A 20235-nucleotide genomic window follows, 5' to 3' on the forward strand; every position below is an offset into this window, starting at 1 on the left:
CTAAATGCCTCTCATTTAGCACTGAACGAAACAACTGTACACACGCACAGACACAGAACACAATCACACACATTCATTCTTGTACGTTTGTAAATCGTTTTTATTATTGTCAAAAGAGAAAGGGAAAAAAGTCATGTTTTCCACTGCATGAGACAAAACAATTGTTTCCATTGACACCATTAGGGTAGAATTAACTCATGACCTTATAAGGTGAAATGTTTCCACTGAGATCACTGTGATCAGTAACAGCGAGACTGGGCCAATCACTAATCTAATCTGTACGATAGAGAGATGTGAAATTTGCCATAATTTGAAATAATCTACTGTGTACGTGAGAAAGACAAAGCTGTGTGAAGCGCGGTGAAGCTGCAGGCTTGGCTGAGGTGCGGTTGTGGCTTGAGTTGAGCTCTGCCTCATAAGATGAAATGTTTCCATGAACTTTGATTACGGTAAGAGTCTAGAGAGAGGCTCGCTGCTGTGTGTACAAATGACGCTGTGTTTCCACAAGCACACAAAACAATCTCTGGAGAACATCTCAGATGGTGTAGACATCCCACTGGCTCACTATTTCAGACTAGCTAAGATTTTGGCAATGCTCAGTTATGAAATGCAGTAGATTTCAACACCTTGAATCACAATGAAAGAATGATGAAAAAGCATCAAAGGTATTCTGGTTCACATGCACGCATTCTGTGTTCTGTTACACGCGCACACACACACACACACACACCACACACACACACACACACACACACGCACACCACACACGCACACACACACACACACACACACACACACACACACACACACACACACACACACCACACACACACACACACACACACACACACACACACACACACACTAATCAAGCAACAAAATAAAACAACAACACACTACAACACTCATAAGGAGCTGTTTAATCGAAGCAAATTTAAATCGCAGCTCTCCGACCCCACTTTTTTCCTCTGCTGAGGATTGCTGGTTCAGGGACACCAGAGGGGGGTAGGCTTGGGCAGGTGACAGGACCACCTTTACCTAGCCATGTTGAGAGGGGCGTACGCATCTCTGTCTCTGTTGTTGAGCCTAAGAGGCTGTTGGGGGGGGGGGGGGGGGGGGGGGGGCGACAACAACAACAACTTATCAACAAGAAGCTGATTCAGGTATTAGTGCTTATGTTACAGTCCATCAGTCGAAATGGTATCAATTCCTCATTCCATGTTCCATGCATTACAATGAATCCATCCATAACCCTAACCCTAACCCTAACCCCCCAGCACCACTCCTCTCTCTCTCACCTCATAGTCAGTAGCGGGCACCGGTGGACCACGTCCTGCTGAACGTGCGGCCGCTAGAGGGAAAAATATCAAATGTTGTTTTACAATACTGATTGTTTTCACTGGGATATACAGTATACAACATTGTTAGGGACTCTTTGAAGAGCTACAGTCATACACTCAAGATGCTAACACTGCTTTATTTTGTATGTGTAACTCATGTCTTTCAGACAGAATCACTCTCTTAATTTTCTTCTCCAACCACCACAGATTGTTTTGCTCTGTAAACCGTGAACTGCCTTAATTCTAACTCTGCCAAAAGTCTTTCTGATCATAGGGTGGCAAGACTATGTTGTGCCACTGCTGGCTGCTGGGTCATCCAGTATACCAGTGGAGGCTGGGGGAGGTAGAAATCGGAGGACGGGCTCATTGTAAAGCATAGAATGGAATGATGAATGGTATCAAACATATGTGTTTTGATACCATTCCTCATTCCATTCCATGCATTGCAATGAGCCCGTCCTCCGATTTCTACCTACACCAGCCTCCTTTGCTGTAGATAGAATAGAGGGTTAGGTCGTATTTCTGCCTCCACCAGCCTCCACTGATGTACGTACCGGTCTTAGGTTTAGTGGGTGCTGCAGGTCCTCTCTTCTTCTTAGCCCACAGATACACCATGATCATCACTGCTAGGGTGAAAAGCAGGTCCCCAACGATCACCCAGCAAACCAGAATTGGGTCCAACTCATAGCAGTTATCACACACTGGATCACCAAAGACAAACACAGTAAAAAGGGTTAGGAGTGGATATGGTGCAGAGGAGGCTGGTGGAGGTAGAAACCAGAGGGCTCGTTGTAATGCATGGAACAGAAAGAGGACAGAAAAACACACATGTTCCATTCTGTTCCATGCATTACAATGAGGCCGTCCTCCTCCGATGTCTACCTCCACCAGCCTCCCCTGGAGTGGATACTGTATGGTGGAGTTAAGACGTCAGGTCAAATTGGATGGAGAGATGAGAAATTGTAATGTAGGGTGTATTGAAGGTAGAGGTAGATAGAAGAGAGGTTGACACATGTTCAGAAAGGAGGAGTGTTTGTGAAAGAATACTACAGTGCCCTGCGTAAGTAATGGGACAGTGAAGCATTTATTTTTGTTTTGGCTCTACACTCCAAAATTAAACAATTACTATGAGGTTTAAAGTAGAGATTCTCAGCTTTTATTTGATGGTATTTGTGTACATAATGGTTTCATCATTCAGAAATTGCAACACGTTTTATGTATAGTTTCCCTATATCAGGGTACCCAAAAGTAATGGGATATTTGGCTTGACAGGTGTTTCTGGTTCGTTAGATGTGTGAAAGGAGAGGTATGGAGAACATCGGTGTGTGATGCTGAAACTGTGCCTCCTCTCGTGGAGCACACATTGTAATGTGCAAACCATTACAAGATAGCCATGAAATGTAAACAAGCACATTTGTGAAAATAAAGAAATGTGGGCACTGAAACCCCCTTTTACTCACCTACTCCTTTCACGTAAAAATTATGACGTGCCTTCACTGTAGAGTCATCGATTACTGTTGAATACAGACAGTGGTAATGTCCTTTCTTTCCATCGTTGTATGGCTCTAATTCGAAATTAGTTTCAGTGCCTTCTAGTTTGTCTTTGCCTTTGTACCAGCCGTGTACTTCAAGTGCATCATCGGGACAGGTCAATGTGACTGTGGTCTGCCTGAATGACACATCTAGATACAAAAATACATGTATTCAATTAAATATGCTTAAACATCCATTTCACTTACTAACATCAAATGGATTTATATATATTCCATTTGGCTGACACTTATATCCAAAGCAAGTTACATTGCAGTGAGTGCATACATTTTTCAGTATATATGGTCCCAGCGGGAATCAAACCCACAACCTAGGCGTTGTTATCGCCATGCTCTACCAACTGAGCCACAGAGGACGACATTTATTTAACATGGAAAAACATGAATATTATTTACCTCCCGAAAATTCCTTAAACAAAAATGGACATGAACTACCACTATTTTTACAACACAGCAATTGGTATAAAAGTGACAAGCATACTGAATAAAGAACAGTCTCATTACCCTGGCCCTTCACAGTAGCTGTGATGATGATGAGGAAGGCAAGCACGCCATTCATGTCGACGTGGCTCATTGTATCTCTGTCCCACTGACTGTCCTTCCTTTTTGTCTTTTCTGTCTTGCTTTTCTGGTGTAAACCTTAACAAAGTTATAGGGATATGAACCAGATCAGAACTTCACTCAACAACAAAAAAAGTCCTGAAATCAACTTGTTCTCTCTCTCTCTCTCTGTCTGTCTCTGTCTCTATCTTTCTTTCTCCCTCTATATTCTCATCTCCCCTTTGAAACAGGAAGTGTAGATGCTTGTTTTTTTTTTTTTCATGCCAAGGTTACATTTGTTGTGTAGTAATACCCATCATGTCTTATCTTTACGAATATACAGTATGTGTTCATGATTCCATCCTACATATTTGTTTTTTTAAATACATATCTTATAAACATATCAATACAATGTACAATACGTGTGTACATCTATTTGCCCCATAACAACACCGTTTGGTTTTGAATGTGGGACTGGATGTTCTGACATATTGTCTATTGCAGTAATGCCTTTCTTATTGCTGTGCCAGTATGTTTCCCCCCCCCCCCCAAACATGTATCTTTATGAAGATAACGTTGCGTAGATGAATATGCATATGACAATGGGTTTTAGAGACTAAAGTTTCTCAGTAGAAAAGCACCTGTGACAATAATGTACGGTGTTAGCTGAATTCTTGACAGGTTTGGTAGAGAAGCAGTGGCACCAAGACGATGTGCACGAGGGGAAAACAAAGGTCGCCTGCGCCCCCTGGTGTACTAAGACGGTGACAACTTTGGCGAAACGTACTACCATGGGATTTCTTCCTACTGAACATTTCTCATGGCTTTAGCCAATGATGCCACTATATGTGATTGATGTAACAAACAAGTCATGATAATTACAATTACACAGCATTATCTCGATACATGTGGATAGTCTGCCACACAGGTTAAGGCTTACCAATGTATCATCACTTTATTTTAAAAATGTTGAAAACATTGTCGTTAACGTCTCTGGGAAGTTGGAATGGCAGCAAAAATCTAATTCGAAAGGTTGTCTAGTTCAACAGGTTGGACTGGAAGTTGCACCTACTCAATGTCCCAATTTACAGTGAAAGAATGAGGTATGGAATGGAATGGAGAAAGGAGTTGTTACTTCACCGGAAAGGGTGGGCGGGCGTTGAAACCGTGAAGGCAGCGGCGAGTTGAGACGCGTTGCCCATCATCTGGAAGCGTCAGTATAGGTACAGGTCGGATTGGGGCAGGTTTTCTCGGAAGTCTGAGCTATACTTTCGAGTTGACAGAGTTTACTGTTTATAAAGACATTACTCACGGTGTTGGTGATTCCAAAAGGTTATTGGTAGTTCGACACTGGACACCCTGTCATCCAATGTGCGTAAAGCAGATTTATGTCTTCGTCCTCCTGTCCGGACTAGCAGCTTCAGGTGAGTGTGTTGGTGATTTGCCTTTATCCGACTGATAAATACGAATTTATACGACAGATTAATACTATTAATACTCCTCCTCCTCCTATTATTATTATTATTATTATTATTATTAGTAGTAGTAGTAGTAGTAGTAGTATTAGTATTAGTATTAGTATTAGTATTAGTAGTAGTAGTAGTAGTAGTAGTAGTAGTAGTATTGTTGTTGTTGTCTTTGTATGTTATTGTTTTCCTTTTGGCTATATTAGTTCCATTTGATCAGGTTTTTTCATCACACACCCGTTTGTCAACATATCATTAGCCGGGCATCTTGAGAAGTGGGTCTAGACCTAGGCTTACGCATTATTTTCAGAGAAAAGGCGAAAACAAAAACTTCGCATCCCTAGGAGCGTCCATCGGGACCTTTAACTCGTAAGTGCCCGTTGTGCGTCAATGGAAGTGGGATCTTGGCTCAACTTCCCTCCACTGGCATCGGGTTGGAGCATTCCGATGTGACTGCAAAAGGGACCGTGCTCTATCCCTTAATTACTTTACAGTACATGGCCGCATTGTCTTCAGGCTTCATGCAACATGATTCCTTTCCTGCGTTTGATAAATGTGTATCCGTCCTTGCGTGATAGTGCGCTCCTCAGGATGTCACTACTAGATCATAGGAGCTATCTTGGCAGATCTACACGAACGATTCTCAGTGGATATGTTAAACATATCATAATTACAATTGTAATTCCCCCATCCTTTAACCCTAACTGACCAAGGCTATTCGGAAAACATATTGTAGTTTTCGTTTAGGCTACTGCATTAGGCACCTGTGATATTACAGCCTATTTAACCTTGTCTTAATCTCAGTGTTCAACTGTAGGCTGTAAATGGATTATGTGCACAGCTCGATCATAGGTAATTCATAATGCAGGCAGTCAGCAAGCTGCTTATGTTTACTTTGACAGCACTCGCCTGCTGAGCGTTTAACGTCCCTCTTTATATCAATGGAGTGCTTGAGTAGAGAGCACTTTGAGAGAATGAAGGTAGACCACAATAACTATTAGCGGACTTTTAAACTGTTAACGTGATTGTAAGTGACATACGCCAGCGATGATTCTGTCTCTGTGTACATTAAACAGTTGGCACTTAATTTGCACCTAGAAATTTGCCACGACTAGTCTGATATTTAATCTAGATTAAATAAATGTCAGATAAAACCGTTAGATAGGTTAGATTAGATACCATCCTTCTTACACTGCCCATTCAAATGATGCGATTAAATGTGATTACATGTAAATTAAAAGATTTTGCCTCTACCAGAACTGTGCTTTGTCATAATAACACCTTCATACGCAACTGTGGAGGCAAACCCATAACCTTTACATGTAGTTTATCATATCATGATATGACCCTAGGCTGTACGGAAGTTCTCAAGAGAACATGCTGAACAGGTTTTAATTTAAAATAACGAAACGCGCTGGCGTTTTTGAAATGATGAATATTTTCCTGCTTTGAGAAAACAATACTCTCTCCACCATTACGTGATCGGTTGCCATTGTTGATTAATCTGTTCTTTCTTCTCGCCATGTGTCGTTTTCCTGTAGTTCGCCAGTCTCTTCCTGAGCACAAGAGCTCACAACAGCAGACTAAGAGCATGTGGCAGCTTGTCCCGACTTTCAGGTTTTTTTTTTAGACACACACACACACACACACACACACACACACACACACACACACACACACACACACACACACACACACACACACGGTTGGTAGAGAAGGCAGTATAATTCAGAACATGGAAATGCCTGGGCTGGTTGCATAGCCTCCAAATATTTTAATTTGGTGTTGTTGATAGCATCTAATTTGCAGTGATATACTCATTACAGACAAGATCATTAGTAAAAGGTCAATATCACAAAGGAGTGATGTGTTTTGACATGCTAAACTGCTGACACAGCTTGAGGGTCGGGTGTCAATTTAACAGTGAATGGAGATCCTCAGGGTACAGTTGATTGTCCAAGTGGCTATCTCAAGATCCAACCAGCCAACGGTAGACACAGCCAGGGGCTCCACACCACTTTCCCGTGCTTTTCATGCGAAAGCCACTCCCCGTGCATCCATGTTTGTTCCATTGCAGTGGTGGGCCGGAGGCCACATTCTCAAAACTGTGTTTAAAATGCTGTAAACAACAGTGCTTCCAGCATACACCCACACACACACACACACACACACACACACACACACACACACACACACACAAACAGGAAGATTACAATGAAAACAGTGGCAGTATGTTCAGAAAAGTGCTAGAGCCTGGAGGAAATTCATTAAAGGCGAAAATAAGCCAAATGAACATTGAAAGGCGTACAAGTCATGACGAGAAAGAATTCCCAGTGTGAGATACGGTTATATTGAGCTGTACTGACTGTTGCCATTCAAATATCTGCTCTTTATCCATGTCAGACCTCCCAATAGGGGCTCTGTGCATCTGAACTGTCAGTAAAAAGCTCACAATAACAGTGAATCATTACAATGATTATTGTAGAAAGGTTTTCAGGCAGAGCGTAAGAAACACGTTGGTGTGGCAGGTTGCGATGGTTTGGACCGAGGCCCACTTAAGGACGCTTTTTGAGACATGCACTTCACTCCAACATAGTAATCTAGGTGGGAACTTGTGGAGTTAGCTTTGAGGCTATGGTGGGAGAGGTTTGATAGATTAAACTCTTATCCTCTCTTCAAGGGAGGCTGGTGGAGGTAGAAATCAGAGGACGGGCTCATTATAATGCATGGAATGGAAGGTGGGATGGTTTCAAACACGTGAGAGAGAGAGAGAGAGAGAGGGAGAGAGAGGGAGAGAGAGAGAGGGAGAGAGAGGGAGAGAGAGAGAGAGAGAGAGAGATGGAAGGGAGGAGAGAGAGAGATAGAAGGGAGGAGAGAGAGAGAGATAGAGAGATGGGAGGGGGGGGAGAGAGAGAGAGAGAGAGAGAGAGAGAAGGGAGGAGAGAGAGAGAGAGATAGAAGGGAGGAGAGAGAGAGATAGAAGGGAGGAGAGAGAGAGATGGGAGGGGAGAGAGAAATAGAAGGGAGGAGAGAGAGAGATGGGAGGGGAGAGGAGTCAGAGACTTAAACTGGGAGTATCCTACTACTCTCTGTGAACGTTTCATTGAAAACAGAGGGAGGGGAGAGACAGAGAGTGAGTGGACGAGAGAGAAATATAGTGATGTGGTGAAAGACAAAGAGAAGAACAGAAAGTGAGAACGAAATTGAGAGAGGGAGAGTATTTGTATAGCTGTCCGTGGGGGGGGGGGTGTCTGAGACCCATAGCCTCTATGTCTGGGCAGGGCTCCATTAGAACAGTCAACACTCTCTGATGCTCGTACCCCTGGCCTATGAACACAGGCTGTTACCTGAACTCAGCCCCTCTCTCCCTCTATGAAAGAACCCTTGTAAACTTTACCTGCGCTTGTGAAATCTCTGGCCACAAAAGAGAGAAGAGACTCTTTGTAATCTTCTAAGGCTTTGTATCGAAGACCCAGCCAAAGTGTTTCCTTCAGACCGCGGAGAGTGTCAGGTTTCCCCTCACAAACACACACGCAAACACACACGCACACACACACACACACACACACACACACACACACACACACGAGCGCGCGCCCGCATACATGCGCATACACACAAGCGATAAGAGACCGTGCAGATTGGTGATGGGTGAGTTAGTATCACGTTGTTTCTTCTATCCAAATCCGGTTGAAACCGCCTCCTTGATGAGAGAGACAACAGTTCACACACGGTCATTCACTAGAAGTCCATGCACTGGAAAGCCCTAACCCTAAACCTTTCTCTCTATAATGCTAAAATAACACATTTCTAAAGTCTTTGTGTGTTTGGCGTATAACAATTGAAGGACGGGCCCATTGTAATACATGGAATGGCATGAGGTTACCATTTGTGTGTGTTTGATACCATTCCTCATGCCATTCCATGCATTACAATGAGCAAATCCTCCAATTTCTACCTCCACCAGCCTCCACAGGTGTGTAAAGTGAGGCTATTGATGAGATCACCCTGTGTCGTAGGTACTCACCATTGACCTATTGATCCAGAAGCTCCCTGGCCTGATGTGATGATCAATCAGTTGCTATAAAGAAGCTGTATGACGCCTTGGAGAGTTTGTTGCTCAACGTGTTTGATGCCATTCCTCATTCCGTTCCATGCATTACAATTAGCCCATCCTCCTCCCCTGGTATGTAAGTACGTAGACAAGTCTGTGTTTAGATACGTACTTTCTGGACTGATAACAACACCTAGATCTCTAGACAGAGAGCTACTCACTCAGCAGACAGACAGACAGGCAGACAGGCAGGCAGACAGACAGGCAGGCAGACAGGCAGGCAGGCAGACAGACAGGCAGGCAGGCAGGCAGGCAGACAGACAGGCAGGCAGGCAGACAGACAGGCAGACGGGCAAGTGGCAGACAGACAGACAGACAGACAGACAGACAGACAGACAGGCAGGCAGGCAGGCAGACAGACAGGCAGGCAGACAGATAGGCAGGCAGACGGGCAAGTGGCAGACAGACAGACAGACAGACAGACAGACAGACAGACAGACAGACAGAGACAGACAGGCTTCTCCTCAACAATAGAACCTATTTATGACCTCTCAAGGAGGTTTCATAATTTCAGCACAGCTGCTGTGTAGAAAGAAAGAATTTCCGGGGAAACTATGACAGATAAGATAAGGCTGAACCTTGGGATGAATCACTCGTGGGAAGATTATTAAAGTGAGCTGACAAGTCCGACTGGTCACAGCATCATTGCAATTGAAGGAACATACTTGTAGGAGGCGGACTGTTAAATGACTGAAGAGTATGAAATGAATACAGTTGTGTCTAATTGTCTAAATATTTTTAGCGTGTCACTGTAGTCGATTAAACCTACAACGAGATATACATTAGGGCCATTTTATTCAGTTTTGTCTGTCTTCTCTATCACTCACTATCCTGGAACTCTCTACCCTGCATTGCTAGTTATTAGTAGGCCATAAAAGACTTTCGGGACAATGGGTGTGGTGTGGAAACATACAGTAAACAAGCAAATGAGTCTGATGGAGAAATAAATAAACAACCCATCCTGGCATGACCTCTGATCTCTCCCTGGTCCCAAGGAGATCCCGACGCAGGAGATATCATCACAGCATACTATCTCTGCTCTCTCTCTGTCTGTCTCTTTCTGTCTGTCTCTCTCCTCTCCCTCTCTCTCTCTCTCACTCTCTTCTCCTTCTCTATCTTAGTTCTCTCTCCCTCCCTCTCTCTCTGTGCTTCACTTTCTTTCTTTCTCTCTTGTTTTCTCATTCTCTCTTTCTCTCGTACACTCTCTCTCTCTCTCACTCTATCTCTCACTGCACTCATTAAAACACTCATTAGATTTTGTTTATGTATTGCTAATGAACCGCTGTATAGTATTTATGAAATAAAATGTAAGTTATGTACAGTCGGCTATATGAAAACCATAGCCTACAGGAAAGGTTATTGCAGTAATTAGAACATATTTTCCTTATCTCTACCCAGTATCCTTATTGAGTCCTTACCTCTATTTATCTATCCCTATACAGTTCAGATAAATACTGATAAATATTTATCTATCCCTATACAGTTCAGATAAATACTGATAAATATGTATCTATCCCTATACAGTTCAGATAAATACTGATAAATATTTATCTATCCCTATACAGTTCAGATAAATACTGATATATATTTATCTATCCCTATACAGTTCAGAGGCCTTAATTAGCAATAATTAGTCATAATAAATACTGACATCCAAAGCTACTACAGCAGAGAACGCATCATCACCGCTGTTTATACTGCTTATACTGTTTATACTGCTTATACTGTTTATACTGTTTATACTGTTTATACTGTTTATATTTTTTATTACTTCTATTTTATTTTATTTTATTCTATTTTAAAACGTATTGTTGCACTACTCTGTGGCACTGTCACTTTTGCGTGACAAATAAAGAATCTTGAACCTCTTGAATCCAAAATGAGATCAGTGCCAACTCCTTAGCAGGCGCATTACTAAGTGCTATTTATCCATCTGGAAATTAGTGGATTTAACGAGTAGAGATGTACGATGCACAGTAAGTGTTAGAACTACAGGATGTGCCTCATAGTGTGACATTTGAGACGATAATTATAAAAAGTGAAACGTCACCGGAGACACCGAAACAAACTCTGCAAAACTGACATCGAGTGGAAATATTTGGCTGTTAAATATAATTGGATGCTCTACTATTTCGCTTTCCCCATCATCCCAGAAACGGAGACAGTAGAAAACTGCGCAGGTTTTCAGCGATATTAGCGACTGGTCACAGTTAGTCACGTTATTTGTACTAGCACACGTCTCGAATATCAAATACCAATATTTTATCACGTTCAACAATCCAGTTTAAATAGCTTTATTTACAGTCTCCTGTAGAGCTTTCTATACAAGCTTGCTGTGTTTGGCTCCCCACTCACCCCCCTCACCCCCATCCACCCCAACTGCTCCCTGCTGCTCCAGTTCTTCTTGGAAGATGAATAGGGGAAGGCTGATGCTTGCCCTGTGTGCTGTCACTACATTCACTCACTACTGTCTGTGTGTGTGTGTGTGTGTGTGTGTGTGTGTGTGTGTGTGTGTGTGTGTGTGCAAGCAAGTGTGTGTGTGCGTATGTGAGTGTGTGTGTGTGAGTGTGTGTGTGTGTGTGTGTGAGTGTGTGTGTATGTGAGTGTATGTGTATATCTCTGTGTGTGTGTGTGTGTGTGTGTGTGTGTGTATATATGTATGTGTGTGTGTGTGTGTGTGTGTGTGTGTGTGTGTGTGTGTGTGTGTGCGTGTGCGCGTGTGTGTGTGTGTACGTGTATATGTGTGTTGCCTGGACCAGGTCCTGCCAGCCATGGTCATTAACTGAGGACTGATATAGCCAGCTCTGATCCTATCGCTCTGATGGATATCCTAAATAGAGCCATTTTTCTCGTCCCTGAGCATTTCCTCAGACAGGACAGACCCATTGAATCACCCCCCCCCCGCCCCTCCACCCCCCAAACAAGAGAATAGGCCAACCCGGCCCCAAACATCCCCCATAGTTTCGGCAGGCTCATTTAAAACACATTACGGGTGAGTGGGGACGCTCTGGTGGTGATGAGAGACGGACCTCTCTGTGTAATGTACAGTGAGGCCTGGTGAGGCCGCCTACAGGAAACTCCAAGCAGCCTGATAAGACAGAGAAAGGTTCCTGGTAAGCCAAACCCTGCAGCTGCTTTCCCAGCCAAAACGAGTGAAGTCATTAGATAAACAAACTAGCCATCTATGTAGATATGGACCCCCATACATGGCATACTGTACTGATAGTGCTGCTTACTATTTTGATACCTAACCTCATTGAGACCAGGCTTTGCTAGTTCGGAAAGCCTGGGGAAATACTTTTCAGAAAGTAGCTACAGAGAGGTGGAAACCTGTTTGAATTGAGTGATGCTTGTATGGTGTAGGGTAGTGTAGGGTAGTGTTCCCTGTCGGTCATACACATTCCCCCAGATTTGTAGTTTCTAATGAGGAAGTGTGCTAATCTGGTGCTCATCAGACTTCCTCCCCCCAACCCACACGTGTTTGATACCATTCCTCATTCCATTCCATGCATTACAATGAGCCCGTCCTCCGATTTCTACCTCCACCAGCCTCCTTTGCTGTAGATAGAATAGAGGGTTAGGTTGGAGAATGTGGCCACATACACACACACACACACACACACACACACACACACACACACACACACACACACACACACAGAAAAGCAAACGCAATTAGCCGAAACCTGATGTAATGTTGTTTTGCATTGATACAGGAACTGTGGAGAGTGATTAAACGAATGTCTCTTCCTGAGTCAGTGTGTAGAGTAGGGCCCATACTTCTGGAGAGGGAAAACTCGGCCAATTTTCTTCTTTTCTCCTATTCCGTTGTTCTTTGTCTGATAATGTGTAGAGTAGACTTATCAGGGTGTATTGATTTTGTCGCATGTACTTAGCAGTGTCTATGTTGCATAACATGCTGTGTTACTCTGTGACGCAGTTGTGTGACATGTTAATGATCTTTGATGTTGTTTTTTGTATGTTTCCCATGTTGTTGTTGTTGTTGTTGTTGTTGCTGTTGTGTAACTTGTTGCTGTATGAATGCTTTCCCCTCAGGCGTGCTGCCGGTCAGTGGGATGAAGGTGTCCACGCATGATGATGTGGAGGCGGTGAACGGGACAGACGTACGGCTGAAGTGTACCTTCCAGAGCACCGCTCCCATCAACCATGCAACCCTCACCATCTCCTGGAGCTTCCGCCCCCTCAGTCCCGGCCGCGAAGAGTCTGTGAGTCACTCCACACGGCCCTATGGGCATCCTTCATAGCTGTCTGTGTGTGTGTGTGTGTGTGTGTGTGTGTGTGCGTGCGTATTTGTGCGTATGCGTGTGTGTGTGTGTGTGTGTGTATGTGTGTGTGTGTGTGTGAGATAGAGTGTGTGTGAAAGAGAGAGAGTGTGCGTGTGTGAGAGAGAGAGCGCAAGTGTGTGTGTGTGTGTGTGTGTGTGTGTGTGTGTGTGTGTGTGTGTGCGTGTGTGAATGTGTGTGTGTGAGAGAGAGAGAGAGAAATAGCAAGTGTGTGTGTGTGTATGTGTGTGTGTGTGTGTGCATGTCCGTGTGTGTATGTGTGTGTGTGTGCGTGTGCGTGTATGTGTGTGTGTGTGCGTGCGTGTGTGAGTGTGTGTGTGTGTGTGTGTGTGTGCACGTGTGTGAGTGTGTGTGTGTGAGAGAGAGAGAGAGAGAGAGAGAGAGAGAAATAGCAAGAGTGTGTGCATGTGTGTGCGTGTTTTCATTCCTCAAGGTCTTGTTTCAACATCCTAATAAGCTTAATTTTATAATCAGCCTTAACTTTTTAGAAAGACGACCTTGCTTTGGCATAGACACAATCATAATGTGAAGAAGAACAGCCAGCCAGCCAGCCAGCCAACCAGTCAGCAAGAGAACCAGCCAGCCAGCCAGCCAGCCAATCAGCCAGCCAGCCAGCCAATCAGCCAATCACATTCACCTCCTCTCTCTTTGCCAGGTGTTCTACTTCCACGATAAGCCCTTCCCCCCCCTGGAGGGGCGCTTCCGTAAGCGGGCGGTGTGGGCCGGTGACATCATGGGGCGTGATGCCTCCATCTTGATACGTGAGGTCAAGTTCACCTACAACGGAACCTTCACATGCCAGGTGAAGAACCCACCTGATGTTCATGGGAACGCGGGGGAGGTGCGTCTACAGGTGGTCTCCACAGGTAAGCACCCTGCCCCCTCTGACTCGCCTCAAGTTGTAGGATGTATCTTTGGTCTATGTTGCATATTATTATTTATGTGGGAATATGCCTTTTCTTGATGGCCCCTCAATGAATTGAATTGAATTGAATTGAATTGAATTGAATTGAATTGAATTGAATTGAATTGAATTGAATTGAATTGAATTGAATTGAATTGAATTGAATTGAATTGAATTGAACCCTAACGGCTATATCCAGACCTCTGTCAAAAGCAGTGGACACTGGTGGAGGTAGAAATCTGAGGACGGGCTCATTGTAATGCGTGGAATGGAACAATATGAGGAATGGTATCAAACATTCCATTCCATGCATTACAATGAGCCCATCCTCCGATTTCTACCTCCCCCAGCCTCCCCTGGGTGAAAAGATAAACAGTATAAAGTAAATAGATGAAGTAACACTGCAAAGTAACACTGTGTATTCTGTCTCCCTGTCTGGTAGCCTCCTTCCTGGAGATAGTAACACTGTAGCCTTTTCTCAATTGTTAGGAAAACGATTCCTCGCGTCCTCTCCTCCGTCCTCCACTCGCTTTGTTCTAAAAAAGCATTGGAGAAGAATATCTAAGGGGAGGAACCTCGGTCTTCTCCTCCAATACGTTTTCAGTAGGAAGCGAGTGGAGGACGGAGGAGAGGAGGCGAGGAGTCGTGTTCCTAACAATGAAGAAAAGGCTTCCGGCCTCTGTCTCCCTTTCTGGCAGCTTCTTCCTCTTAGATTGTAACACTGGATCTTATGTCTCCCTTTCTGGCAGCCTCCATTTCTGAGATTGTCAAACTGGCTATATACATCGCATGTGGCATCCTAGGTGTGGTCCTCCTTCTCGTTGTAATCGTGTCTATCAGACGCTGCCGCAAGAAAGACCGCCAAGAGGACTCTGAGGAAGTGCCGCGGCGAGAGAGAAAGGACCCTACCGTGTGGTAAGAGAGAGACAGAGAGAGAGTGAGAGAGAGAGAGAGAGAGAGAGAGAGAGAGAGAGAGAGAGAGAGAGAGAGAGAGAGAGAGAAATAGCAAGAGTGTGTGTGTGTATGTGTGTGTGTGTGTGGGAGATGGATCTCTCTCACTGTCTCCCCCTACTGGCTGGGGTGTGTGGTGCTCCCCTCTGGGACTGGGGCTAAGGAACACTCTCCTCATCCTCCGACTGCCCAATCCCAGCTTTGGAACCAAAAACCTGGACAAATTGTTGGGCGGCTGTTTTTTTTGTTTTTACAGAACAGACTTAAAATGCTAAAAGTGCCTTAGACTTTAAATCACTGTAGATGACCTTGTCTGCTGGAACTGTTATTTTAATGCCATTAAGCACCTTCTATGAAAAACAATTGTATATATTCATATTTTCCTGTATAACAAAAAGGCATCATTTCATACATACATTTCCTGTGTAGAGTAGATTTTTTTTTAACGAGGTAGAGATGGAAAATAAACATTTTTGTTTTCTATTGTGATTTTACTAATCAGTTACAAACTCTAACATCAGCTCGATATCAGACCACATCCCCTAGCACTTAGTGACTCAACGTCCACGATGGTTTAGGTACCATCAGCCTTCCTCATCTTGTGCTGGTTCAGTTCAAACACTGAATGATCGCTGTTCCGGTTCACAGCTGATCACTGACACTATGACTGTACATTTTGTTAGAAATTATTTTTGTATTTCTGAGATTTCATTTTGTGTGGAGTCGCAGAAATGTTGTGACACAAACTGTGGTTCAATATTCAACGCAAGATACAGGCCACTTGTTTAAAACAGACATTTCTCAAGTATTGTATTGTCAATACTGAATTATTTCTTTCAAATTCATTCTAAATTTTAAGAAACAATTGACATTGGATTAAAACATATTACAGTTATATCATACCGTACCTCTGTGGTTGAAACACGGTTTCTGTTTTGTCTGTTGTAGACAGTGTGTCTCCCTGTCTGTGGTCAGTTGGACACATTCCTGCCTGTTTACCTGGGTGTCTGTGGTGGTGAACGGGACTATACTAACAGTACTTTGCTTTACTCTGGGTTTTCAGATTTGGGTGCTTCTTCTTTAGGTTAAGATACACATTTAACATCATGTTTAACCAGACATGCTCTGAAAAACAATCTTGACAACAACAAAAGCCTGGCAAAGACAAGCAGACTTGTCCTTTACAAACCACCCCTAAAATCAAATACAATTCGGTTAATCACAGAGCAGACATTTTGGTTCAAGATGGCTTCACTAGAAGATGTGGCGTCTTCTTATTTAAGGCAAATTCATCATCTCCTTGTACGACTCTGACCCATGTCTCTGGGCTTTGCCTCTGTGTGTGTGTGTGTGTGTGTGTATGTGTGTGTGTGTGTGTGTGTGTATGTATGTGTCTGTGTGTATGTCCATGTGGATACGTCCCTGAATGTGTGTATGTGTGTATATGTGTGTGTGTGTGTGTGTGTGTGTGTGTGTGTGTGTGTGTATGTGTGTGTCTTAGCCACCCTTTGAGGTCTGCACACCTGTATGTCGATGAGGAAGAGTATGAGATTGACAGTGATGACGGGATGATCTCGGAAGCCAGCACCAAAGACCCCAGCTCTTCTGAGGAAGACGAGAGGAGCACTGATGAAGACAGAGATGACAGCGACTGAGGTGGGACAGCGGCACCGCAACACTACTCTCTACGGGTGAATGGGACACCAGGACATCGGGGAAGAAGAGGCACGGAGCTCGGAGACCAGACGTGCTCAGTACGGAACTGACTTGAGACGAGGCGCTGTGATGCTGAGATGTGAAACAAGATGTCGGACAATCGTGTGAGCGCCCTCCGGGAGAACATCAGGACAAGCTGTTTTTGGAGACGGTTCTAGAACAAGAATGGGCGAAAGAGAGATCAGAGAGATCTACCTGATGATGATGATAATGATGATGATGATGATGATGATGATGATGATGATGAAGGTTCGGAGATGACAAAGGATGTGCCAGGACAACGGACTGATAACACTGACAACACTGCCCAACACAGAACAGACAGAAGACGGCTTCTCATCAAGAATGTGTGTAACGTGTAACCGGCTAAACACGAATGTTCTATTGGGATGAGTTTATTTCCTAGCATTACCGGTTCACTCATAGGAAATACCAACATGTTTCCAAACCAAGCCAAGGGGGTCTCTGCCAGCCTCGGTTGTGTGAGGTGAAGACTCAGATACACACGGGATTGGATGGTCCTTCTTCATTGTTCCATCACGTCATTGTTCCATCACTTTACCAGAGGAATCAGCTCAAGTGTCAATTGATCCACATCACAGTGCAAAGCCACATCACCCTCTGCATGGAGAGCTTCTATCTCCACCAGCCTCCCTTGAGTTAGGGGTGCCAAATCACTGTTAAAAAATATTATCAACCAGCACAACCAAAGCACGACATTTGGCTTATGGAATATAGGTTGTCCAAGGCTGTGATGAGATAATAACTGTATGTTTACCTACAATGAGCCCCGTATTATAATGTCGGTACTATACTGCACTTGCTTACAACCAATAGAACAGGGTGGCAAACATACATGGACCAATCAGAAACAGTTGTAATCTCAAAATGGTCTCCTAGTCAGTTGGTAGCTCCATTTCAAAGGGCTATGAGCTAAGAGGAGTTGTCCTCAGTACTCGGGGTGCGTGGGAGACTGCGAGCTGAAGAGAGTCGTGAGCAGCCAGATCTGAAAACCCTTTGATTGCAAAATGTCCTTGTGACTTTTTCTTTTTGTTCTCCACTAAGAAAGGATTTTATCTACTAACATTCTAACCCTTTTTTAAAAAATAAAAAAAAATTGTTTTATTTTACAGAACTGTGTTCGGTTTTTCAAAGTGAATTTTTTTTTGTTGATGTTTCAGAATTTTAGATCTACAAGAGGTATTTTATCCTAACATTTCAAAGATCAAAGTCAATGTAACAGTTTGTTATATAGAGGTTTTATAATAAAAATCCCCTTTCATGACTAACTGCTGGTCTAATAGTGTGATGACAATGTGACTCCAATTTGAACCTCGAAAGAAGAGTAGGCCTACATACACAGCAAGGGAGGCTGGTGGAGGTAGAAATCGGAGGATGGGCTCATTGTAATGCATAACAGAATGTGGAATGTTATCAAACACGTGTGTTCCGTTCCAATGAGCCTGTCCTCCGATTTCTACCTCTACGAGCCTCCCCTGATACACAGTATCTTAGTAGCATCACAGTAGATGGCACTTCTAATACCTCACAAAACGCTACAATAGGCAAACTACGTTATCTGTGCACCATTATACAATATGGTACCTGCCATATTGTAACATTGTCTTTTATCTGCCATCCCTTGTAAATCATTTGTTTCATGTGTTTGTCGTTTGTGTCAAGGTACGTTTCATTGTTTGAGTTCTAGCACTGAGGTATGCTGGAGCATGCATGAGTCTGTGAGTTGTGTCTGTGCGTGCTTGTTTGTTTGATGAGAGTGTGCGTGCGTGTGCATTGCTAAGTAGTAGTGTGTGTGTGTGTGTGTGTGTATGTGTGTGTGTGTGTGTGTGTGTGTGTGTGTGTGTGTGTGTGTGTATTGATCAAAGTCTATCCCTTTGGTGCAGCTTTGGTTACTGACTGACAGAGCTTAGAGTGGAGGGAGGGGCAGACCAGGAGGATGAAGCTCTATAGCAGAGAGGCAGTGAATGTCTAATGATTCCATATAAATGATAACATTATCTAGTTAAGAATGGTGTCTCTGTTGAGTGAAAACCAACCCTTGTCTAATCTCGGGGCTCCTCAGTATCTCCAGATTATAGGCGATTAACCCCTCAGAGTTCAGTCCTGATTTCATCACTTGCACTGTAATCCCTAAAGAGATTATAAATGAACAGATTTACCCATCTGAGAAGCCTGACACTCACTGAAGGCTATTAAATATTTTGGATTATGATAATGGATTGGCATTGTTTTACGACAGGGGGCGCCATTCCTACATGACACTCGGGAGCCTCTACCGATCAGTGCAGATGGAGTCGGCGCTATTAGACGTGAGACAATGAATGGAATGATTGTTACATTTCTCTTGTTACAGTTAATCTGGCCTTAACCTCATCTCCAGGCTAATGTGCACAGTGCATATAAGCCTGGAATAACAGCGACTCAAACCTGGCCTTAGCGGGAGTGAATTTACTGAGTAGAGTATTTGTTATTATTTGAATTCAGCCATTCACACAGCTGCAAAGCGTAGATCTGAATCAGAAACGTGTGGTGTGCAAGCACTGGGGGGAAATGCTACGGGACATGATTCATGCGATGTAAAGCCAGTGGCTATGCACCATCCATTTTGGACGCTCTTTCTATTGGCTTAATGAAGGCCAAGTTTGATGCGTTGGTCCACCAGACCAGAAGAAGTGTCTGGGAACTAGACATTTAATCTGGCCTCTCAACCACTATATTGATTGACATTTTATATAAATTGCCCTTATGCCATACAGTAATTTAATTTCTTCATTTATTATTTATATGTAATAATCACGTAATAATCTATAACTACTTTGACAACCAGAATGTTATTAGTCAGCTTTTAGAGTAATAAGGTAGACAGAGTAGATAAGGAGGATCAAACAATGACAGAATTTGAAATGGAAGGAAAGTGGAGAACTTTTCTTTTAAATCAGCATGTTGTAGGCCTATGTATGGTAATTACATGTACACAAAATAATAATAAATATATAAATATATAATAAATAAATACATAAATAATAATAATGATGATAATAATAATAAAAAAGATATCTATATATAATAAATACTACTACTACTACTACTACTACTATTACTACTACTACTACTACTACTACTACTACTACTAATAATAATAATAATGTATTCCATTTATCAAGGCTATTCATTATACAAAAATAATCTTAAAGTGCAGAAAAAGGGGAATGGGCGTGCTCAACTCACTCAAAACATTTTTTGTTGGTTTTCAGGATGCTGGGACACAAGGACATATTTTTTATTCCTTTATTTATTCCTTTATTTTAGCAGGGAGTCCCATTTGAGAA

General features: G+C 43.2%; 2 protein-coding genes across 2 annotated transcripts; one reads left to right on the plus strand and one right to left on the minus strand.

Moving 5' to 3' along the window:
• Nucleotides 1-76: 76 nt before the first annotated feature.
• On the minus strand, nt 77-3646 carry LOC310823035 (T-cell surface glycoprotein CD3 epsilon chain-like). Its single transcript, XM_083695702.1, has 5 exons — nt 3395-3646; nt 2801-3022; nt 1895-2041; nt 1299-1351; nt 77-1094 (listed from the first exon to the last, which is right to left on the minus strand). The coding sequence occupies exons 1-5, from the start codon at nt 3462-3464 to the stop codon at nt 1035-1037; spliced, it is 552 nt and encodes a 183-aa protein (XP_083551828.1). The 5' UTR covers nt 3465-3646; the 3' UTR covers nt 77-1034.
• A 996-nt stretch (nt 3647-4642) lies between these two features.
• LOC310823193 (myelin protein zero-like protein 2) lies at nt 4643-18174 on the plus strand. Its single transcript, XM_083695955.1, has 5 exons — nt 4643-4854; nt 13067-13236; nt 13970-14180; nt 14968-15133; nt 16671-18174. Exons 1-5 carry the CDS (start codon nt 4800-4802, stop codon nt 16822-16824), a joined length of 756 nt encoding a protein of 251 aa, XP_083552081.1. The 5' UTR covers nt 4643-4799; the 3' UTR covers nt 16825-18174.
• Nucleotides 18175-20235: the final 2061 nt, after the last annotated feature.

Source organism: Argentina silus (assembly GCF_951799395.1).
Source record: "Argentina silus genome assembly, chromosome: X".
NCBI lineage: Eukaryota > Metazoa > Chordata > Actinopteri > Argentiniformes > Argentinidae > Argentina > Argentina silus.